Source organism: Lynx canadensis, chromosome A1 (genome assembly GCF_007474595.2).
Source record: "Lynx canadensis isolate LIC74 chromosome A1, mLynCan4.pri.v2, whole genome shotgun sequence".
Classification (NCBI taxonomy): domain Eukaryota; kingdom Metazoa; phylum Chordata; class Mammalia; order Carnivora; family Felidae; genus Lynx; species Lynx canadensis.
In genome coordinates, this window is record NC_044303.2 from 19261218 (window position 1) to 19286318 (window position 25101).

The 25101-nt window shown below is 41.8% G+C and overlaps 2 protein-coding genes across 2 annotated transcripts in view; one reads left to right on the plus strand and one right to left on the minus strand.

The window, feature by feature from the left end:
• Nucleotides 1-2255: 2255 nt before the first annotated feature.
• ALG11 (ALG11 alpha-1,2-mannosyltransferase) lies at nucleotides 2256-18587 on the minus strand. The gene is made up of 5 exons (XM_030309821.1): nucleotides 18493-18587; nucleotides 12828-13058; nucleotides 8229-9160; nucleotides 5391-5719; nucleotides 2256-3194 (listed from the first exon to the last, which is right to left on the minus strand). The coding sequence occupies exons 1-4, from the start codon at nucleotides 18534-18536 to the stop codon at nucleotides 5448-5450; spliced, it is 1479 nt and encodes a 492-aa protein (XP_030165681.1). The 5' UTR covers nucleotides 18537-18587; the 3' UTR covers nucleotides 2256-3194; nucleotides 5391-5447.
• Nucleotides 18588-19083: 496 nt separating this feature from the next.
• Nucleotides 19084-25101, plus strand: part of ATP7B (ATPase copper transporting beta) — a 75793-nt gene continuing 69775 nt past the window's right edge. The window contains exon 1 of the mRNA XM_030309877.1: nucleotides 19084-19156. The gene's annotated coding sequence lies outside the window, so the exon portion shown is untranslated. The remainder of the gene's footprint in view (nucleotides 19157-25101) is intronic.

Sequence of the window (25101 nt, forward strand, 5' to 3'; positions counted from 1 at the left end):
ATATGCCAAGGAATACAGGCAGCTTCTAGAATCTGGGAAAGGCCAGGCAATGGACTTTCCCCAGAAGCCCGCAGAGGGAACACAGTCTTGCTGACATCTTGATTTTAGCTTCTGGAAATCCACTTTAGACTTCTGACCTACAGAATTGTAAGATAATAAATTTGTGTTGTTTTAACTAAATTTGGTAAGTTTAAATTTGATAAATTTAACTAAATTTGTTAAGACAATGGTAGAAAACTAATACAATGTGCAAACAAATTCATTTAGAATAATCTGCCATTATAGAAAACTGTGATTTGGGGATTTCTGAAGTCATACTGAATACACTTTTTTGAAGCTGATGTTGACACTTAAGAGAGTAGGGTAATTGAGCAAAGAGAGGATCAAGGCCCATCATGTTAATTATGCACCAAATATTCATTTTATTATGTTTTATTGAATTAATTTCTAATAGCTTCAAATGTATAGATTATAAGCTTCTTGAAGGCAAGAAGCCATCATCTTACTTACATCTTATATCTTACTTACATCGTACGCTGATCTTTTTATATATGGTGCTTAGCAGAGAACAATCCCAGTGTTGAACATGTGCCTGGAGTTTAATAGATATTTGTTGATTTATTGTGTTGCTTCTATGAAGGACAGAGTGGTTATAATTCTAAGTGGTAGAATTCTCCCTGAAATAGATGCTCTGGAATAAAAATAAAACTGAAATTACACATTAATACATTGCTAAGCCAATGAAACAAGGATGAGGAGGGGTTGGCCAGAATATTTCTAAGGTCTGCTTAGTGTTTACATTTGATATAATTTTATTAAATGTGAGGAAAGTATCAAGATTCCCCTAACTGTGGGATGCATCCTGTATTTTCCTTGGTAAAAGTTCCTTTCAGCTTGGTGTATAGGGTTTCAAGCTGCTCTTTAAGGGAGATGGCTCAGTATGGTCACATCATGAGGCTGAGAATATTTAAAAATTTCTTACCACTGTTAATTTCAACCTTGGTAACACATGACCCCGAAAGATTAAAGCATCATTAATCCTACTGACTCTTACTGGTCAGCATATACGTGTTTTACTTTTGGAACATTATGTGGTTAAGGCATAATAAATCTGTTAATATGCTTCATTTAATCCTCATTCTAGATAGTAATTGAATGCATGGAGAATGAAACTTGGTTCCTGAAAATTCCAAAGATCCAAAGACCAGTTAGTTATATGCAGAGAAAAAGGAAAAAAAGAATGAATGTTTAGGGTCAATGTTTAAGGGGCGCCTGGGTGGCTCAGTCGGTTAAGTGTCCGACTTCAGCTCAGGTCATGATCTCCCAGTTTGTGGGTTCAAGCCCTGTAACGGGCTCTGTGCTGACAGCTGAGCCTGGAGCCTGCTTTGGATTCTGTGTCTCCCTCTCTCTCTGCCCCTCCCCAGCTCACGCGCTCTCTCTCTCTCTCTCTCTCTCTCTCTCTGTCTCAAATAAACATTAAAAAAATTTTTTTTTTAAAAAAGGTCAATGTTTAAGAATAAGCCTATCAAGTTTGCTCCAATGACAAGATGTGTGGTTGAAGTCTCCTTTAACAGCCACCAACCCTTATTCATTGTAAGATTTTAAAATCTTTGCTGTAAAGTAGGAAGTATTCATTGTGATAAGTATACATATCTTCAAGGTTTTTCAACCTACGTCAGCTCCTAATTCACCTTACCCATCTTACGTACACTGTTATCTAAATCATGTTCTTGAGGCACAATTGATTACTTTATTCTGGGTTTAGACGTAGCTGCATTTGTTAAGTTGAAACTATTGATCACACCTGCATGTGTTTTTAGAATAAATTTTATTAAAAATTATGCATCTTAGTAACTATGTATCCTAGCTATCAAACTGATCATTCTTTAAATGTGTACAAACTTTTAACTTCCCTTTTAAGTATCTTGTAACATGTATAGTCCAAGTGAGCACGTAGCACTCGAGTATTAGAACTGATGCTTCTTTGAAGCCAAGGGTGGCCTTAGATTTAGGGTGGGGACAGAGGAAAAAGAATTAGCTGAGGAACAGTAGGAGAGGTAGGGGAAATTACAGGGGCATAATGTGATTCTAGTAATTTGCAGAATTGCTTCTCATGGTTAACTTTTTTGTTGTACCCACTGAAAGATTTAGCACAGACACCCTATTCATATTAGAGTCCTGGAGTCTAGGGTACATTCACATAATTAAACACAAATATTCTGAAAGCACTGATAATTACAGGGGCTACTCTCTCAGAATTTTGTCTATGACTCTGTAAAAAAGAAACCCCAAAATTATTAAAACATATGAAGTTCTGCAGTGTTTGGTAGGTCCGAAATATTCATTAAAAGGAAAAAGCCTATTAAACCTGACAACCTATTCTTCTTGGGTACTAGAGGCGAGACAATTTTACTTTATCTTTAAATTTTTCATTTTTATTTTTTAAATTCTTGGCATGTGGAGCTTAGAAGTACTGGTAGTAGAGAACAATTCCGAATTGAGAGCCTGCATGAGGGGACAAATATACCATATGCGGAAAAGTATCCAAGAGACTGAAAACCACTTCCTATCATACTTAGAGACAAACAGATTTTGTATCTATTAAAGTCATATTTAGATACAAGTAGATATACAAAGAACAGGTATTTTGTTATGCACAACTGAAATAAGAATGTGCATCCCCACTGCTGTGGGTTCAAAATATACTGTGTTTGGACCACTCAAAAACAATGTTTTACAGGAATAGTCACTCAAGAGTTCTTCAGACAGACAGCAGACATATTGCTTTGATGCTTTCCATGGTTATCAGTCCTTCCAAAAAAAAAAAAAGACATGTCCTATCACATTAGGAACAGGGAAGATGAACATATACGCAAATTATGTTTCCAGTGATGTTTGTGACAAATGAAAAAATAATTTTGAAGAAACAAGATTAAGAAATGCTTTATGGGATTTCAGAAACCTTTCTTCCTTTACTTCTTAGTCCCTTTCAATTTCTTTATCTTTATTCTCATGATTTTCTATGGGCTGATGGGTAAACTGAGGGGGCGGTGGTATGGATCTTACCACAAAAGACTAGCTGTAACATAAGAAAGTGAACTGGGCTGGAGTCAGAAGTCCCAGGTTATAATCCCGATTTTTGTCCTTAAACAGCTTTGTGAAATGGAGTCTTTAGGTCTTTAAATTATTCTTGTCTGTAAAGTTGAAAGGAAGAAAACTGGATTAGAGGATTTGTAGGGTTCCTTCCAACTCCAATGTCCACTAGTCTTCTTTTCCTTTTAAATGTTTTTTTTTTTTTTTTTAAGAGAGAAAGAGCACAAACAGGGGAGGGCAGAGGGGTGACAGAGGATCCAAAGCGGGCTCTGCGCTGACAGCAGAGAGCCTGATGTGGGGGACTCGAACTCATGAACTGCGAGATTATGACCTGAGCCAAAGTTGGATGCTTAACTGACTGAGCCACCCAGACGCCCCCATCTTTCTTTTCTGAACTGAATCATCTCCACCCAAAGCTATGTTGGTGTGTAATATCATCCTGGGCCTCTGTTTTGCTGCTTTTTGACCTGATGACAGAAGGTGGCCTGTAGATGAGTCACCGACTGGAAGTAGACGATGAAGCTGGCCAGGTCGGTGACTGGATGAGAGGAGTTTGGGAGGGAAAAACATACCTCTTTCACATGCTCCTAACACAAAAATGTATCAGATTGACAGAGAAAGACAGATACATGATTTCACTCATGTGGAATTTGAGAAACTAGATGACCATAAGGGAAGGGAAGGAAAAATAAAATCCAGAGAGGGAGGCAAACCATAAGAGACTCTAAATACAGAGAACAAACTGAGGGTTGCTGGTCATGGGTGGTTGGGGGGGCGGGGAATTTGGGTGATGGGCATTGAGGAGGGCACTTGTTGGGATGAGCACTGGGTGTTGTATGTAAGTGATGAATCACAGGAATCTACTCCTGAAGCCAAGACTACACTGTATGTTAACGAACTTGACAATAAATTAAAAAAAAAAAAATATATATATATATATATATATATATATATATATATATATATATACATGTATCAGACTGTGCAGGAGGTGGATTATGAACTAGAAGGAGCTAATTATGTGTGCAGAAAATGCCAAACGCTGTAGTTCTCTGTAATTGCATCTGCACAGCCACATACTTTTCGTGCTAGTTATTCAGCACAGAAGTCCCGTTAAATGTGTACTGATTTGTAGCTACTGACTTAGTAACCACTCGCCTACACTGAACCCTAATGCATTAATAAGGAGGATTACGAAAGACATATACTATAAATTGTTATCTTTAAATTACTTTATAAAGGTACCTTTAAAAAACTTGGATAGTTATCCAGGTATTTTTCACATACTTTCCATCTCAGAATCACTAGGAGGTAGTGAGGACAGGTATTAGCATCTCCAGATTATAGATGTAGAATGTAAGTTTCAAAAAGATTAAGCAGCAGCTTGAGTATTAAGAGATCAGATGTTTGCAAATGATGACACAGGGATCAGGCCCAGGTGTTTTGCTAGTCCGGTGCTCTTTTCAAAATGCCACCTCATCATCTTACAAGGCATGATGCTGATAACGGAGACTGGGTGGACGGATCTGGCTACTCTATCATGGCTATCAGAAAAACAACTTATCAAAGCCATCTCACTCAGACCTTCTGAACAACTTAAACCTAGCTTCCAGCCTCCTGCGATGTGGAAATGTGAAGGGATGATGAGAGCATCCTTCTCAAATGTACTGATAGCACCAAACAAAAACCTAATTTCACAAATATGGAGCTGTGGGAAGGATCGCTGGAGGCCTCCTGGCCTCTGCGAGCCGACACATGCCCACAGGGTGGTCCCAGTCCCTGCCTTTTCACTACAAGCTTTCAGAACATGATTAAGCCTGCTTAAAGTCTCTTTTCTCTTTTAAGAGAATCTTTAGATATATCCAAGAAGGTCATCCACAATTATTATTTAGGATTTAAATGGACTAGAATTTTACTGTGTTCCCAAAATAGCAGAACATTTCTAAAGTACCAAACTATTAATTATCAGTCTTCCATTTTCCTTTCGACATTTCCTTTTTTTCTAAAGGTAAATTCTCTTTCCTGGGTTCTAAAGTACAGTGATTTGACAAATAGGACTTGAAAAATGTGAATTAGACCAAAATTAAGATGGTTGGTTCATTTTTTTCTTTCAGATCCATATTTTTCAGAATTTGAGACAAAATCCTAATCTAAAATTTTTTCATTTAAACAATTTAGGTAATTTTGACCTTTGTCATTTTCACTGAAATAAATATCCTGTCTATATACATACTGCTGAGAGCACTGCTTAGGCTGACTTTATTACAATACAGAAAAAGCTTAGAAAAATTACTCACGAATGAAGGTATGTCGCCATTTTATATAAAATATCTTTCATCTGTACAGATATGACATTATTTGAATAAGCTCTCCACAGATGACAGGAACGCCAGTTCAAACTCCTGATCAGAGAATCTGCTTACAGATGCCCGAGCACTGCTTCGGATTTGGAGTCTCTTTTCCTCAGACATGGAAAGAATATGAGCCATGGTTTCCGCGTAGCCTTCTTCGCTTTCAGCCAGAAATCCAGTTATCTCTCCTTCGTGAGGGACGACAATGTCAAGCTTGGGGCCCCCTGAATTGTGTGCGAGGATAATCGTGCCAGCTGCCATACACTCGACAACTCCTGAGAAAGAAACAAAACCATGTGGTCTTTGAACTTTCTGAGAGTGTTCACAAGAACAAGGATGAGCAGAAACCTCTGTAAATTTTAGGACACTCATGAGAAATTTAACCACATGTCTGTTGGGCCTATAAACCTGCTCACTTAAACTTCCATGGTGTCAAGTAATTTTAAGTTTTTTAGTTTTTAGCCTTCACAATAATGCTACTTGGTTCTTAATTGAAACAGACAAGCAGGCGAGAGAACAGTCTGTAAAAAACAGATCCCTGCAGGTAATAAAACGAAGTAGACTACAGAATGCTGGCACGATGGCAGACTGAAAGATAAAAGGTGTAAAGAGATACCAAAAGCAAAATTTCAGGAGTTCCAATTCCAGCATTAGGAGGTTGCCCTCCTCCCTCTACGTCTTCTTCTTTGCTGGCTCCTCCTCTTCTGCCCACTTCTGAACCCTGCTCGTTCTCAGCATTTTGCAGCAGGGGCCTCTTCTCACTGGGCACTTTCCCTAGGCCACCGGACCCTCTTCCGTGGGGCTTCCGTAACGACCCGGACAGCAACGAACTCCTCCGTCTGTGTTCCCTGGTCAGGTCCCTCACCTGCACTGCAGACTCGTAGAGACAAGTGTCCACCGGACACACCCACCTCCGTGTCCTGCAGATCATTCTAACTCTACCTGCTGGGAACCTGGCTCATCAACTGCCTCTCCTCTTGGGAGTCTGTCTCGAGGTGAGAGCCATCCACTGTTCATACATTTGCCTACACTCAAAACCCCAGGAGGTCCTCTTGGACTCTTCTCTCTCCTTCACGTAAGATGTCCAATTAATCACCACGTCCTGTTCAATCCTGCCTCAGAATTTCCCTCGAGCGTGTTCGCCTACCGTGTTTGTACCACAGCACGTCACCCAGCTTGCCAGGGCAGCCCAACACATCCTCCTGCCTTCCTCCCCTGGCCCTCCCTGCTCCTCACTGATCCACCCCTCCACGGCAACCACAGTGAACTTGAGGAAATAGAAGGCTTTTAAATCCAATACTCAAAATCAGTCTATCTTTTCCCACTGGCTTCACCTGGCCCCAGCTCCCCTCTCCATCAGCGTGCTGTTCCTCCTGTGTGCTCCGGCCATACCGAACCCTTAGTTCCCTGAGTGCACCTGCTAGTGCCCTTATGGTCCCACCTGTCACGATGCTGTTCCCTCTGCTGGATATTCTCCCATCTCTTCCAAGGCTAACTTCTAATTACTGTTCAGGTCCCAGCTTACGCATCACACCATTTCCTCAGGCAACTGTTCTCTGACCTCACAAATCTGTTAGGTGTTTTCTCTTGGGTGCTTCAAATCACCCTGCACTTGCCCTGGCACAGCACTTAGCACCGTGTCCAGTAAAGTGCTGTTTAACTGGTCTGTATCACACACAGAGCTGGAAGTCTTGGAAGGGAACAACAGGTCCTGTCTCCCAGTCATTTTCCCAGCACCCGCCATGTGCCTGGCACACTGAATGCTCCAGTAAGTCTCCGTGGGAGGAGCCACAGGGAGTCAGACCCTGTGCAGAAGGTCTGAATCAAAAAGTTCTTGCTGTATGTCTGGGCTCAGTAATGTGCGACCCACTAGGGATAGACAGGAGGGTAAGAGAAATCATAGCCTTAGCACAGGAGACTTCACTTTATGTTTTGCCATTTTCCCTGAACACTTAGCAGTGTGGACACAAAGCAGCCATTTGAGAAATAGATGTTGAACCAAATTAGACACAAGACAGCAGTTGACTTTATACCAAATGAATGCATAACAGGAAGTCAGGATATAGAGAGCAGCTTGTGCCAGAATAACCAAGAAAGGCTAAATTAAAGGCTAAGGAGATGAAAGTCAGACACTTATAATGGGATTTGGCAGAAAAAGGAGGGTAGGCCATTTCAATAATGGGTAGGGAATCAACAGAAGAAACAACAGAATTGCCATGAGGAGCCCTGTCAGCTCAGCTTTTGGTGTACATGAAAATCACCTGATGAGCTTTACTGAAATACATCTACCTGGGCCCCACCTGGAGATTCGGATTTGGTCCTTCAGTGAGATTAGGCCAGGAATCTGTACCAGTCCAGACATAGGGTTAGGTGGGGCAGAGAAACTGGTAGGTAAGAGCAGGGGCTGAGTTAGGATCCAAGCTCTATCTCTTATTGCTAAGGCTGAACAAGGGCAAGTTCAAAACCTCTCTGTGCCTGAGTTTCTTTATTCGTCAAATGGAAATAACAGTACATCAAGCAGGGTTTCAGAGAGGATTAAATCAGATAATACTTGTAAAGATCTCAACAGTGACTTATGCACAGTAAGCTGTCAATAAATATCAGCTATTATTATTGACTACATACTGTTATGTCCTGCGGGGTCTCAAATGAAAAAAGTTTACTTGGCAGACTGGGAGAGGAGAATTAGACCTGATGTGAACTTCTAGAGTATTATTATTTTATCAAGAGAACCCAAATGTACATCTCATGACACCAAACGAGTTGCTGAAAGGACAAACTCACCAATCCCAAAATGCTCGTTCCACATGGTGTGCAGACCAATTGTTGCTTCAGACAAGTAAGTCTTTAACTCATCAAATGGAATGTTTATTTTAAATTCCACGTCTTCTTGAACTCCCAGATCCTCAGAAAGCTTTCTCAGTTGGTTTACCCTGAGCTCATCATCTTGGTTACGACACCCTCCAATGAGGACAAGTTTAAGGGAAGGAAGTGATCCAGCCACCTTCTTATTCAGCAATTTAGCAAAGGCTTTGATCTGCAAAGGATGATTCTTTTCAGGCCGGAACTGGCCAATGGAAACCAGCAAATGTCCTGGGGTTGTCTTTTTCTCGTATAAGGGAATGTCCAGAAAGGTCTGTACATCACAAGGTGGGTAAACAATATTAGTGCAATTCCCGACTTTCCACAGTGAGAGAATGTGGTTTAGTGTCCAAGAAGAGTTGACCATCACTACATCACTGCAAGAACCCACAAGTCCATAAATAAAAGCAAATAAATAGTAATAGATGAGCTTTACTTTGCTGAGAAAAGGATTCCTGGTAATGAAGGCTGCGTTATTAAATCCGACATTTTGGTTCTTCACTACAGACAGCATATCAGTGCTGATCGTGGGATAATGAACGTAGCTGCCAATGCGACAACCACCTAGATACTTAAACAGAGGCAGTGTGAACGCGTATCCCATTGAATCGATGTAAACGTCAGGAACACACTGCATTAGAGCTTCCCAGCCAAGAAAAATGGATCCTAGACTTTGGCCCAGCAGTGTGAAGTGAGGATAGAGCGAATCTTCCACAAGGTAGCGTTTCCTCAGGAAAACAAACTTCACTGGGTGAGTGAGCCTGATGTTAAATCTTCGGAAAGCACCTTCTAGAATCTGTTGACCACTGACGTTCACGTCACCAGTATACACAACATAAATTGCTTCAGGATACCTAAAACAGAATGCAGTAGTTAAGGTTTTCACTGGTTTAGGTTAAAATCGAGCAGAAAAGTTGGAGATAATTATTTTGTCACAATCATAAAGAAGGTTATTTCTATATTGAAAAAAAATGTTTTCCACTGTTTTTCCTTCATTGCACTTGGTCTGCTGATCCCGAGTCGTCTGCTGTCCTGGGAGTTAAATGTTAGTCCTCCAAATGAGACTTCGAGTTCTTTGCTATTTCCTCTTCTGAGAGTTTTGCATGGAGCAGACATCAACAGAAATTGCTGACATTTCCGCTTTTATGAAATACACAGAAACTTTATTCTGACGACCTTTTCAGTATAAAATGGTAATATCAATAACGTACTCCTAAACAAGAGTTAAAACTTACTAAATGTATCTTTAGACAGGATCATAGATGCTAAAGCATTACTCTATTTTTATCTGAGAAATGCAGTAAGATTCTAAAAGCTAGATCAGGTGCCTGCATCAAAATCAGATAGGGTGTAATAATAATGGAAGTCTTTAAAAGTATATATTCTTATGACTATGCTTTTGGCATTTGCTCTGATGGTGTTTTTGGCTACTGAGTCATAAAACATTTCTTAAATATCTAGTATGAGCTACTAGGTTCTGGGGATTCAGGGATTAGAGGGTCTCTACCCTCGAGGAGCTGAGTTCAGTGGGGAAAACAGATATATAAACAGAAAACTGCAAAACTGTGATATGTGTTGATAAAGACAGCCATGGGATGCTGTGCAGACCCAAAGGATGAGCATCTAACTGCACTTCCCCACAGGCAGAATGATCCTTAGACTGAGGTGTTTTTTTTTTTTTTTTTAACGTTTATTTATTTTTGAGAGACAGAGAGAGAGGGAGAGAGCTTGCACACATGAGCAGGGAGAGGGGCAGAGAGACAGAGAGAATCGCAAGCAGGCTCCGCACTGTCAGTGCAGAGCCCAAAGCGGGGCTCAAACTCAAGAACTGTGAGATCATGACCTGAACTGAGATTAAGGGTCAGATGCTTAACCCACTGAGCCACTCAGGTGCCCCTGGAATGATCCTTATAAAACGTAAAAACGATTGTCATCTCCGATTGCTTAAAGATGGCCACAAATTCTTTGACACTTATCAAGTGGTGGGATCTATGTCCCTTCCCCTGGAATGACGGGCTCTGTGACTGCTTTTACCAATAGACTATGTCAAAGGTGACATTTTGCCAGTTTCTAGAGCCAAGTTCTATGGGGATGGTAATTTCTGCTTTGCTCTAGAGAAGTCAGCTGTCACATAAGACGTCCAACTATCCTGAGACTGCCATGTTGTGTACAAGCCCAAGCGAGTCACGTAGAGAGGCTGCGGGCGACAGAGATGCCTGACCAGTGTTCTCCACCCTCACCCACTGTCACTGTTGCAATCATCCCAGCCCAGGAAGCAGGTATGTTAGTGGAGAAGCCTTCAGATGACTTGGAGCCAGCTGCCATCTAACTGCAGCAGCTTGGTATGCAGGATTTCAAACAGGGCCCATCAATCCCCAAACTGTGAAAAATAATGAGAAATTCTTGCTTTAGCCATTACGTTTTGGGGTGGCTTGTCACGTAGCAACAGATAAGCAGAATATCATCTCTCTGTCTGAAACACTCATATAGTTTCCCACAGCACTTAGAATACCAGCTAGACTCCTCACTCTACTCACTCAAGCCCTGAGTAATCTGGACCCTGCCTCCGCTCTCTCACGTACCCACAGGGTCAGCCAAACTGGATTCCTTTCTCTGAACAAGACAGGCTCCTTCCAGTCTTAGGGGACTTGCAAGAGTTGTTCCCTCCGTTTTGAACTCTCTTTTCTCATCTTCACTGTGTTTTCCTGAGGCAGACAGTATGGCATGTGATTTACAACATGGGCTCTGTAATGCAGTTCCCTTATCTGTCAAATGAGGGTAACAGTAACAATCTCGTAAGGTTACTCTGAAGATTGGGTGAGCTGACACGTGTAAAACACTTCAAACAATGCCTGGCACATAGTAAATGCTCAGTACACGTCAGCTGCTTTTGTCATTTAAACTTCAGTGAAGTATCACCTCCTTGGAGATTTTCCCTACTTACTCAGTCTAAAGTATGGAATCATTCCCGGGGCACCTGAGTGGCTCTGCCGGTTAGGCATCTGACTCTTGATTTCGGCTCAGATCATGATCTCATGGTCATGAGATCAAGCCCCAAGTTCTGCTCAGTGCAGAGCCTGCTTGGAATTCTCTTTCTCCCTCTCTCTGCCCCTTTCCCGTTCTCTCTCTCTCAAAATAAGTAAACATTAAAAAAATAAAGTATGGAGTCCTATTTTAATTTCTTGCGTAGCATCTCTCACCATTTGGTATTTTTCTTTTTAGGTATTATTTTGTCTCCTCTCCACTAAAATCTAAGATCCATGATCTATTTTGTTCACCATTCAATCTCAACTCAACAGTGCCTGACACAGAGTAGGTCCCTAAGAAATATTTCTAGATCAAATGAAAAGTGTATTGTAGTTTATGCTGAGTCAGGAGAGGCTTGTAGAAATTAGCTGAGGAGAAAAAGGTCAGAAAAAAAAAGGAACACCGTATGGAAAGGCAAGGAATCTATAGAGAGAGCCTGATGCTCCTAGTTCAGTGTGCTGAGCAAAGTATACATGAAGGAATGGGGAGGGATGAAAAATAAAATGTGGCAAGAACAAGATGAAAAAGTATCTTCTATGTCCTACTGAGGATTTGGACTTCTTTCACTGCAGGTGACTTGGGAATAACAGAGTTTGCTGGGGAGTACAGTAGAGCTATCACAAAACTTGACCGCTGCCCTCAAGAGTGAGAGAATCCAGGTAGACAAGTTAATGCACAGAGTTAGGAGAAGGAAAGAGCAGTAGTGATTAGAGAAGGAGCAGGGAAGGCCTCAGAAAGGTGGGCAGTACGCTGAGATCTAAGAACATGTTTTAGATCCAGGGAGTTATGGAAGATGGCAGAGGAAATACAAGGGTGGTGGCTGGAAGCCAGGATGAGCCAAGAAACAGAGATGTAGAGTGAAGGGAATTCTGTGTGAAGGCTCTGGAACTGGATGAAGGGCATGTGCCAGGAAGTAGCATAACCAGGGAAGGATAATAGTTTCCTCCTATGATAAAACCACAAATGGAATTTGTACTTGACTGTGTTTATTCCTCCTACGTTTGGAGATGCAGGTGGGGAGAAGGAAGCCTAAAACATGAAATGACCGGGTAGTAGCATATTCTTTCGAACATGGTAACTTAAGACTAACTGGTAATGATATCAACATTAAAATCAGATAGATGCTCTCACAGAGATTATCTCCTGTGTGCCACTACGGACTAAATGTATTCAGGCTTAAAGTGTTCCTTGGTATTACTTGATATATTTCTGTTTACTATTCAACTTCTCCACACGTTCTTCCAAGGTGACAGTTATCCCCGCTAAATTTTGCCATTAAAGGGTGGATACTTTCCCTTTCCATTTCTTTACCATATCAACTAAAATTCAACAGGATCTTGTAAGGCAGGCTGGCACATAACAGAAGCGTTTCCTTATTGAAGAACAATTAATTCCTGGCCACGAGTAAGGTGAGAGAAAGGTAAATTTCTGGGCAATGATTTTTTTTTTAAAGGTAATACGAGAGCAAATGAGCTAAGAAAGATGCATACCTACTTTTTCTGCAGAGCCCTTAAGGCACACCACAAAACTCTTTCTCCTCCACCGCCAGCATTGCAGTACGGATGAAAAAATGCAATCACCAGTTGATTTTTCCCATTTTTGCTAGTTGCTACTGACTCTTTCTTTCTTCGTACCAGCAGTCTGATTCCCCAGAGGATAATGAACAAACATATGCATAAAATTCCACATACTGTCAGGCCAGGGAGGAATAATGAATAAAAAAACCTGAAACAAGAAGGAAAATATAAAAATCAACAGAAACAACAAATTAAAGTCCACTTTTACATACCCACTTTATGTATCAGTAGTAAAGAGAGATTTTTATACCTGGGAGTCTGCTAACGAAATACTTTTTAATCAGCAGTAAAAATCAATGTTGAGCCACTTTTCTCCTAACAGTGTATGTGTTAAGGGACTAAAAACAGGGGCGCCTGGGTGGCTCAGTCGGTTAAGCGGCCAGCTCAGCTCAGGTCATGATCTCGCGGTCCGTGAGTTCGAGCCCCGCGTCGGGCTCTGTGCTGACAGCTCAGAGCCTGGAGCCTGTTTCAGATTCTGTGTCTCCCTCTCTCTGACTCTCTCCTGTTCATGCTCTGTCTCTCCCTGTCTCAAAAATAAATGTTAAAAAAAAATTTTTTTAAAAAAGGACTAAAAACCAATTTAATTATTAACCTAAACAACACATGATCAGGAATGGCATCTGACCCTCAAAAATCACAACACAGAACCCGAGCAGTATGTCTTCTGAATGATCAATGAACATTTAATTAGTTAAAATGAACATTTTACTAGTAATGAACATTTAATTAGTTAAAAGTTTGATGAGGTAGCAAATCATTTTTATTCTTTCATTTTGCCTCAAATAGAACAATTTCTGGGGTGAGAGGAACTTAGATCTCTACATTTCTATTACAAGTTCTGCATCTGATCTGTTTCTATGACCCTAGAACACTGCCTTTCCTTATGTGCCTCTAAATGAGTTGCCATAAATGCTCTGACAACCTACTTCTACTCCATACTCACTCCCCCACTGACTGCTAAAAGGCTCTTACTGCCAGGCTGACTGAAGCTCTGCAAAGGCAAGGAAGGACCCAGGCTTGTTTACCACTGGATGCCAACGCCTAGCATAATGCCTGGCCCAGAGAAGGCATCCGTGTTTGTTGACTGCATACAAAATTCTTTACCTCTTCAGACGTCTCTTAGATGATGTTAAAATAATTTTTCAAAGTGTGTTTTTCTGTTAGCGTTGGGCAATATAGTTGGTATCTAGCTTCATATTTTTTATATCCTGCCTACCCTTTATAAAGGATCTGGGGAGCTTGTAACACATAAAAACACTAAAATACTAAAACTTAAATAATGAAAACGCAGGGCCGGGGAGTTCAAGTATTTAGTGGGGAGCAGTGACAGGTGGGGGACATAGATATACAGACTCTAAGTTTGTACGTGGTAGTGAAAAGCAAATTGGGCTCTGAAGGGCTTAATGATCCCAGCATGTATGGGGATATTCTGTGTACTTGCATAGTTTTCATTGTCCATAAGTAGAAGACATAAACTCTTCAGAGAAATAACTTTTTTTCTTAATTTTTAAAGTTTATTTATTTATTTTGAGAGAGACAGAGAGTAAGTGGGAGGGGCAGAGAGGGAGAGAGAGAATCCCAAGCACAGAGAGAAAATCTGACAGTGTAGAGCCTGACGTAGGGCTGGAACTTACGAACCATGAGATCATGACCTGAGCCAAAATAAGAGTTGGACGCTTAACCGACTGAGCCACCCAGGAGCCCCCGCAGAAATAAATATCTTACTTATATTTAGTTTGGAAACAAACCTCTCATGTGGGATTTCCTATTGTGAATAAGTGCACTGTTTGAAGACGTATTTGACTTATTAGAATGATTGATCTCAGGATATCTTTAAACTCTTAAAAATTCCTGAAGACCCCATACAGCTTTTATTTCTATCAGGATTTCCCAACCTCGGCACTGCTGACATTTTAGACCACAATAATTCTTTGTCTGCAGGGACTGTCTTATGCATTATAGGATGTTTAGCTGCATTCCTGGTCTCAACCCACTGGATGCCTACAGTACCCTTCCAATCATGACCATAAGAATTATTTCGACATTGCTAAATGTCCTGCAGAAGTTAAAATCACCCCTTGTTGAGAAATACTCATTTACATTGATTATATCTACCAATATTTAGCATATCAGAAATGAAACTGAGGAATTTAATGAATTATTCTGACAATGACAAATCCATTACAAGTTAATATAAAACACATTTTTATTAAAAAAGCCCTTTTTTCCAAACAAACAAAAAAGAAATTCAGTAAGAAGGGTATTACTGTTTTAGGTATTTGCAGATCTCTTTAATGTCTGGCTTAACAAAAGATAGTGGCTTTTAATATCTGCTTCTGCATTCAATCTTAGTGATATGTTGTTTTACTTGAAGTATATGAAGGAAATCTAAGCTCACTCAGATATGTAGTAGGAAAAGGGAGTACGTTTAAATACCCTTTTCAGATGGTTACAGCATTTTTCTGTGATGTTATACCAAATTAGACAAGTGGTAATTTCTTAATTGTCAGGTGCAACATGGAGTTTGAAAGCCAATCAATGTCCTTTTCATACTCTGTTATACTGAAATCTTGTGCTTTAAGTGGATCTTTTACCTATACATGATTTTGTAATGTCATGACTTGATTATTTGGAAAATACTGGTTCATGACTCATGTAGACTTTCCAAATGTGGGCACATTTTTTCATTGTATAATATCCCCAAATCACATTTGTTAATATCACTACCCATCTCTTCAGGAAAATCTTTTAATTATTGGAAAGTGGTCAAGCTTTGAATGGCAGATACAGGTTCTCCAAATTCTAATTTTCACTTGAGAGTTCAAACTTTATTATTAGCAATAAATTCTGTCACTTGTTTTCTTTGAACTGACAGGGTCACTTCATTCATTTTCAAAGCCAAGTCAGAAGAACCATACTTTGTCAGTCATTCTTTCAAGTAGAAACCACGTCCCATAAAAAAGTGTCTAATTCAGCTTTCAACTTAGCAATCATGCAAGAACTTTTCCTTGAGAGAAGCATCATACTTCAGTATGAAGACATTATATATATTAAAAAGATATGTATTCAACTCAAGGTTAATTCTTAAAAAAATTAATTTTTACTGTTTCATCAAGGACATTCTTAGTAAAACTGGCTTTAGCAAGTGCACGGTGGTGAAAAACACAAGACTTCTCGTATACTTTGATTTCATTGCCTCGATTTGTAGTAAGTAGCAGTTTTATCCACTATTACTTTTGCACCATTGGTGCAAATGTAAACATAATGAGAAAGCAAATGTTAGCATAAATTATTATAAAAATAGTTTTGATCTTGAAGAACTATTGAAAGGGTCTTGAGGACCTGTCAAGGTCTATGGACCATACTTTGAGAACTACTGACTTAAAGGATGAACAGGGTTTGACATAAGTGGTAAGATTTGTCAATTATTTAATGTTTGGAATATATCTGTTCATAAAAAGAATATTATACAGCTTTCCCAGGAAAAGTTAAAAGCCCATTTAATTTAAAATGAGGCTGATCCATAGAATCCAAGGATTTTTATGGCATTTCCTTCTAATGATTTAAGTGGGAAGATTCATGTGATAGGATTTTCAAACTGAACTATTTAACTTAAAATCAGAAAAAATAAATCCTACTAATAACTAAAGATGAGCCAGTCCTTTATTGAGTCTCTTAGTTTCAAAGATACAGACTATATAAATTTATTAAACATCCTACAGTACTTGCACATCAAAACTATCCATTTTAGAATTTGTTTAAATCTAACTAAAAATAGGGGCGCCTGGTGGCTCAGTCCAGTTAAGCATCCAAATTTTGGCTCAGGTCATGATCTCACAGTTTGTGGGTTCAAGCCCTGCATTGGGCTCTGTGCTGACAACTCAGAGCCTGGAGCCTGCTTCAGATTCTGTGTTTCCCTCGCTCTCTGCCCTTCCCCAACTCGTGCTCTCTCTCTCTCACTCTCAAAAATAAACATTCAACTATACAGTATATACATACACACACACACACACGTATATAAACTAAAAATATGTGCCATTAAATAATGTTTACCACAGAAACCCAAGGCTTTAAAAGATAACTAATCAACAGTGACTCATTCATTCGACAAACATTTATTTAGCCATTGTGATGCGCAAAGCACTGAGTCAGGGATATTTCAAATGTCAGGGAAGAATATGAAGCCTCTGAAAATAGACTTTCCTGTTCAAAATGTTTTAAATAATCATTATAGAAATTGGAGTAGAGGGGACAAAAATGAAGAAACAATACCTGAATTTTGGAGAGAATATGTATACACTGCAGGATGCTATCATGTTAATTACAAATTTCAACCTGAACAAAAATAGGTAGGTGTTAAAAGAACTGTGTAGATGGAATATAATAGGTCTTTTTTTTTTTTTTAATAAATTTAGGGCAAGTCAGGTAAAAAACTAGTATTACAACAATAAAAGTAGGGGAAAAAAAGTCTGGTTTTTTTTTTCACCAAAATGTTAACAGTAGTTATCTCCAGATGGTAGCACACGTGGCCAGTTTTCTTTTTTGCTCCTCTATTTCCTAACTCTTCTATAAGAAACAATGTATTACCTATGTAATACAATTTTTGTATTACTCCTACATCAACCGGAAATAAAGATCAATGGATGATCATGAAGCAGATGATTCAACATAAACTTTTTATTTATGAAAATAAAGAGAAATCTCACTAAAATGGAGTCAGGAGGCCAGAAGGGGGAACGCAGAGGAGCCCTATCACTCAAATGTCAATTTCATGAAGAACTGTCAATTACAGCATCCAACAGTAGAATCCTAAACACGATGGAATGGTCACTAAGAGGCCCCAACAGGGAGAGATGTACGTCACATTTCCTACAAGAGTACTCCTGCAACTCAGCCAATGAGAAACCCTCACTACTCTTGCTTTTCTCCAGCAGACTTTACTTCAACCCCCCCCCACCCCTTCAACTTCCTCCTTCTCCATAAAACAACGGTCCTCTCGTTGGTAGAACTTGCCAGGTATGGTTTTGTCATAGCTTGTATATCCAGAAATGCAATTCTCTGCTACTCCCGAAACAAACAAACAAACAAAACCAACCAAACCATTTTTGCTGGTAAGATAGCTGTTTTATTTTTAAGGTTAACATTTAAGTGACATATGTTAACAGCGACCATTTTGGTGAGTGAAAGAGGGGAAACTAAGACGTGACAAGAGCCAGTTTATTCTTTACCAAAAAGAGAGACGATCATGGAAAATGATCCATGGCTCAATTATAAAGGAAAACGAGAAATGAATATGGATAATTTATAACAGAATAGTTGGAGTGTGAACAAAAAAGAAAAAGGAAGGGAAACTGCACCCTTCAGCCAGAAGTGGGGCAGGCGAAGAAAACGCGGTTAACTGAGTCTTTAACCCAGTCAGCTTCAGTCTAATTAAAAGACTCCGAAGTGAGAACAGCGCTATCCTTGAGGCCTAGATTCGTGACTAGAAGATCCCCCTTCCCCGCAAACTTCAGTTGCCCTGGGCGGACAAGCACCCCCGCGAAACAGAAAACGCCTGCGAACCCACACCACCAGCTCCTCACCTCAGTAACTCGCACAAGCACCAACCCCTTTTGGTGGTCGCCATCTTCCCTCGACCCCCGAACTCAGGAAGCGCTTCGCTGTTCCTCTTCTCTATTGGCTCCAGAGGAAGCGGGCGGTGTTCTCTCCGCCCCCATGGGGCAGGTTTCGCGTTTCAATTGGCTGCTGGTAGTAGCTTCCCACGGCCTTCCAGTCAATAGAATCTCCCGGGGAGGAGACAAGTTTTCGGCGTGGCGCACAAGGGTCCCGCCCCCCAGCGGGCGGGGCCGTAGTGGGAGTAGGGCTGGAGAGGGCGTGGCCTGTGATAGACAGCCGGGCACCCGCCCTCGGCCCCCTCCCCCACTGGAAGCCCCCAGCCCGGGGCCCGCCGGCCGTTGAGACCAATGGGAGGCCCTTGCGCATCTAGGATCGATTTCCCAGGTGCGGAGTTCACTCCCGCGGCAGCTGCGGCATTTGGGACCCGCGACGCCCCGGAGCGAAGCGCGGAGCTGAGAGGCAGCTGTGCGGAGTGGACCCGAAGAAGGTGCCCGCCACGCCGCACCTCTCCGCCGGCGGTTGGCGAGCCCTGGGATCTGCATCTCCGGCTCAGCTCTGCGCCGCTCGCCCGCCCTCTTGTCCTTCACACGCCGGGGGCCGAAGACCGAGTCCGCAGCGTACCGGCCCGAGGTAGCGGAGACTTGGGAGGGAGGACCGGTCCCCGACAGGGGCACGGGCAGGGCCGCCTCCGGGTGTGAATGAGGGTCCGAGGCCAACCCTCCGCCCTTGCGCTTATCCCCGCACCCCCCCAAGGGCCAGGGCGCCAGGGCGCGCAACTTTGAATTAGCCGGTGGGGCGAGGGCTGCCGATCCCCTGGTCTGAAATGCAGGAGACCTTTTCCAGACCCTTCCCCGGGTGAGAGAGCCGAACCGCAGAGATGCCACCCACAGCCCGCTCCCGGGGTTTTAACACCGCACTTCTTCACTAACCAGGTGACCTGTGGGCTCTGGGCGGATCACAGAAGAAATTGGTTCCTCCGGAGGAGGATGCTTGAGCAGGAGAGACAGCTTACTGCTAGAGTAGGGGCCGGTTGGAAAGTAAGTTTCCCTACCCGAGCGCCGCGTGCTCACACCTACCTGGAGGACTTTCCACGCCCACCTGCCTGCCTTTCTCTGCGGCCTGGCTTGCTCGAGGAAGGCAGGGGGCTAGAGCCCTGGCTCCAGGAGAGCGCCCTTAGAAATGCTATCTATGCCTTTCACGGGTTTGCAGGAACAATTTAAAACCCAGCACTTTCCCACTCCTCTTTATGTCTGAAGCTGGATTTGTAAAGTGAGCGTTGAGTTGCTGTGTAAGAGCCCTAATTGCCCAGGACGAGTAAATTAGTTACCCAGCGAAGTTATGAAGAGTGCGCGGGTCTCTTTTTATCCAGGTCCTGCAACTTTTTTTTAAAGAACTGTTTTGAATTCATTTTAATTATACAAGTAACGCATTAATGTGGTGACTTAAAAATGCAAACAGCACAGAAATATTGAGCATGAAAAGCAGATCTGCTTCCTAATCCTTTTCTGTACATTTACATATGTCATCCTTTGTTCTGCAAATATTTATTGAACACTTACTGCATGTTTCAGGCATGGTACTGAAGAGCTGAAAATACAGTGGTTAAAAAATGTGTGTGTGTGTGTGTGTGTGTGTGTGTGTGTCCAGATAAATCTTTAGGTTTTGTATGTATGTGGTTTTAAAATTTTTGTTTGTTTGTTGTAAATGAGATCACATAGTGTGTATTCTCCAACCTTTCTTTTCCCCCCCCCCCCCCCCAATAGAACTGTCTTTTGGAGATTGTTTGATATCAGTACATAAACATCTATCTCGTTGTTCAGTTTAACCTCTATACAGTATGGATGCATACCATAGTAAGTTTTATTTTTTCCCTGTGGGTGGACATTCTGTGTATTTCTAACTTTTTTTCCTCCCTTCACAAGCCATGCTGTAGAGGACATCCTTGTATATGATTTTTAATGCTGACTCTTGAGTATTTCTTTAGGATGGACATGTAGGCCTGAATTGCTGGTCTACAGATTTCTAAAGTGAACTCAACAACATTATTTTGTGCCCTTTTGTAGTGAAATTTGTCTTAGGCTCTGGTGGTACAGAAATGAAAGGTAAGTGGATTAATGGATGGGTAGACAGAGGCTGGTCAATAGATGCCTCTAAGTGTGATGGCTCTGCATTTAATGGAGGTGCAAAGAACACATGGGGGAGGGTGGCTCAGACAGGGGCACACTTCTAACTCCCTACGGTGCCCCCACCTCTCTACCCATCAGAACAATCCTTATCATTCCAGATCAAGCTCAAGATGCTTCCTCCTTGAAACTTTGGTGACTGCTTCTCCCTGTGTTGACCTCACCCTCTTCTGGATTTCTTAGAGAATAGTATTAGCTGATATTACTGAGCCTACTACCTGCTAGGCACTGTACTAAGCACTTTATATTCTTTTATGTGCACTGTCTTATTTAATCCTCACAAAACCCTTTGATGTAGGTATTATTTTTTTGTTATCACCACTTATTTAACAGTTTTTTTTTGAGGGGGGGGCATGAGTGAGTGAGGGGGTGAGAGAGAGAATCCCACATAGGCCCCACACTGTCAGCACTTCACCCAAAGCGAGGCTCGAACTCATGAACAATAGGATCATGACCTGAACCAAAGTCAGATGCTTAACTGACTAAACGACCCAGGTGCCCCTAACATTTTTTTTTTTTTTTTTTTAGTATTTACTCTGTGCCAGCCATTCTAGGCACTGGGGATCCAACTAAGACTAAGACCCTGCCCTCAAGGAATTTATGTCCTAGTGGGAGATGCAGAAATAAAAAAGGGTAGGCAAATAGTGTGATTTTTGGCACTGGTAAGTATTGTGGAGTAAATAAATCCAAGTATGGGCATTAGGCAGGACATGGGAGGGGAGATACTATCTAGGGCAGGTCGTCAGGAAATTATCTCTGAGGAGGTTGTATGAGTAGAGACCTGAACGGTTCAGATTTGGGAGAAGCGTTCTAGGTTGAGGAACCAGAAGGTGTCAATGTCCTAAGTCCAGAGTGAGCCGAACAGGGGAGGAACAGTAAAAGAAAGCCAGAGTGGCTGGAACAGAGAGAAGGAGAGGAAGTAGTACAATACGAGGTCAGAATTCATCCTCTATACAGGTGGGGGGACTGAGGCAGAGAGAGGTGAAGTCACTTACTCAAGGTCCTACAGCTAATAAGAGCTAGTAACAGGGAGATCTGGAATTGAGTCCTCGCCAGGCTGCTTTGACTTTCTTGGGTATATATTTTCTTTCAAACTTCCTTGACACCTGGTCATATGGTATGATTATTTAAACTTATCTGAATATAGCTTTTTTTTTTTCTTTGATCAACTGTGTGTTTCTTGAAAACAGGGACCAGGTTTGTATCTCCTAAAAAACATTCTCCAGGGGTGCCTGAGTGGCTCAGTCGGTTGAGTGTACGGTTCTTGATTTCAGTCCAGGTCATGGTCCCAGGGATGGAGCGCTGTGTTGGGCTCCTTGCTCACTGTGGAACCTGCTCAAGATTCTCTCTCTCTCACTCTGCTCCTCTCCCCTACTTACCTGTTCTCTCTCTATCTCAAGAGAAAAAAAATTCTCCATAGCTATTATAATAGGTGCACCAGAGTTGTTCTTGAATGAATGAGTTATAGCAAGATTTTTCCCTACCCCCACCCCCAATGCATTGTTTTCTCTTCGGAGGCCTGTCTGGGGCAGCAGTAACCCTGAAAGGGAGGTGGTCCATGAGCTGGGTCATTCAGCCTTCACTCTACAAACATGGAGTGCCTTCTGTTTCTCTGACGCTGGGCCAAAGCAGAATAGAAGTGCAGTAGTGGCACAAAGATGAATAGAGGTCAGCCCCTGTACTCTTGGGGCTGACAGTCATAGGTGCCAGAACAAAGACGTCTGTATACAGCATAGCACGCACAGGCAAGAGCGATTGGCCTTTCCTGGGAGGAAGGGATGCAAAAAGAACTTCAAGAAGAGGTATTTTATGACTGAGGTTTTGAAGGAGAAATGTGTCAGCTGGGCACACAGAAGAATGAGAAGAAGGATGTCGCAGGTAGAGTCCGGCATGTGCAAAGGTGCAGAGGCTAGAAGTGGAAAGACGGATTTGCCCTGTGGCTTGACAGCCTGGAGAGTGGTTGTGGAAGGCTCTGTTTCTCAGGCCTTTGGACTTTATCCCACAGGCGGGGGAGTTTGCACAGGGGGAAATGGTGTATGGTGCTCTTCGGAAGTAAAGGGCGAACTGGGAACAGAGGTGCTGGAGACCTGATCAGAGGCCTTTGCTGGGGTCATCCCATCCAGATCCAAGGTGGCCAAAGCCCTACAGAACTGGGAGTCCCGTTCCCAGTGTCATGTCAGGAGACAGTGGAGGTTTTCTGCACTCTTCAGTGTCCAGAGCATCAGAGGCAATGGTAGTCCTTCTAGCAACAACACAGAGAATAGTTGGTACAGGACTAACTGGGAGTAAACTGCGGTGGGGGAGGGGTGCCAGGGTGGTTCAATCAGTTAAGCATCCAACTCTTGATTGTGGCTCGGGTTATGATCCCAGGGTCGTGAGATCGAGCCCCACGTCAGGCTCTGCGCTGATAGTGTGGACCCTGCTTGAGATTCTCTTTCAAAACAAAGAAATAAACACTAAAAAAAAAAAGCTGGCGGGGAGGAAAGAGAATTGGATTTTAAGTGCTTCTTTATCTGACATCTTCATTGCAAGGATGGAGATGACCCAAGTCCATTACTGTCCACTGATGCCATAGCACAGGTAGCAGAATGTGTCCATGTTCAAGCGTGTGCAATATTATTTTATCAGTAGGATTAGAAATCCTTATCCAGTGAAATTCTCGAATGTCTGACTTTTTTTTTTTTTTTTTAAACTAAGTTAAAGGAAAAAAATCTAAGCAGATCAAAGGTCGATGAGATAAAGTAGAGGGCAAAGCAGAGAGGGACTTTTCATTGTGATGTAACCAACATGGCAAATAAGATTTAAAAACACCAGTGGTTTGAAACCTGTGGATTCAGAATGCAGCAATTCTGTTGAAGCCTCCGTTCCCACAGAAACTAAAAATTACTATTATAAAAGTAATTTAATTCTGTGACTGAAATTTGGAAAATAAAGACCAAAAGGGGAAAATTCACTTTTATTCTTTCTTACTCTTAGGATGGCTGTTAGCATATTTGTAAACTTCCTTCATTGCTTGCTTTTGCTGCATCAAGTTACTAATTTTTAGAAATAAATGCAATCTTGTTTCTGAAAGATAACCAACATTAACATCTTAGGCCTATTTCAGTCCAGTGAGCTCAGTCTTTCCTGTGTGTGTGTGTGTGTGTGTGTGTGTGTGTGTGTGTGTGTGTGTGTTTCTTTCTTTCTTTCTCTAAACTCAGTGGTGTTTTGTTTTTTTTTTTTTAATAGGCTTTAAAAGCTGCCCATCACGGAGGCTGTTATTATTATCAGTAAACTTGTATGCCCTCTCCCTATCTTGGAGGACCACTTGGTGTAGTCTGAAGTTTCCTCCCAGGCTCCCTCCCGCTGCCCCCGCCCCCTAGTCCAGGGTCCTCCAACTGCTGTCCCAGGGCCCTGCTGCCATACCTCAGGGACAGAACTGCTGGGAAATGCAGGCAACCCCCCCTTGATGCTGCTAGTGGTTTCTTGTTCCTCATCTCATCTGTGCCTGCTTTTCACTTGTTCTGTGTCAACTTCTTGCGACTCTTTCAAACCTTCCCTGCTTGCTCATCTCTGCCTTCCTTATTTTCAACAGATGACCTCAGTGCTTACTTCAAGAAAGCTGGATACCATTGTATATGGTTTTCTTCATCTTTCTGCCTCCCTCAGTGCATCTTCTTCCAGAATTTTATTTATATCTACAACGTATTTTCACTTTCTCATCTAGTCTCGGGACAGGCTTGCTTTCTTTTCAAGGTTCTCTCCCTGGCCTCAGTGCCCTTGTCCCATATCCCTTCTTCTCTACCTGTTTTGGAGCCCTTACTGGTCATGTCTTTTCTCACTTCCAGTCTTTTCCTCTTTCTGCAGACTTCTCCCTTTGGTTTATAAACTCATGACATTTGCCTTCATTTTAAAATCTCTCCCGTTACCTGTGTCTCCCATTTGCTCTTGTACTATTTCTCCCCTCTCCTTCTTTCTCAGTCTTCCAGAAAGAATCATCTTCATTTGCAGGTTTCCACTCACCTATTCACTTTAAGATTTTTCTTTTATTATTCTATCAGTTTATTGGACATAAAAGAAATGTATATAACCATATATGTAGTTTTAAAGCATAGTAAGATAGAGAATGCCTGTGAACCTACCACCTGACCCAAGAACGAGAATGTTGTCCATGCCAACGTGGACATGAATGGCATCCACTCAACTGTTCCTTCTCTGGTGTCACTGTTAGAAGTACCCACTATAGAGGTAACTGCCAACCTGTTCTTTGTTCGTTGTAACTCAGCTTTTGTTTTTGTTTTTGTAAAATTTTATCACACATTTATGAATGCCTGAACGATACATTATTTAGTTTTGCTTGTTTCTGAGCTTTATAAAAATTCTGTTGTCGTGTGTTTAGTCTTCTGTGCTAGC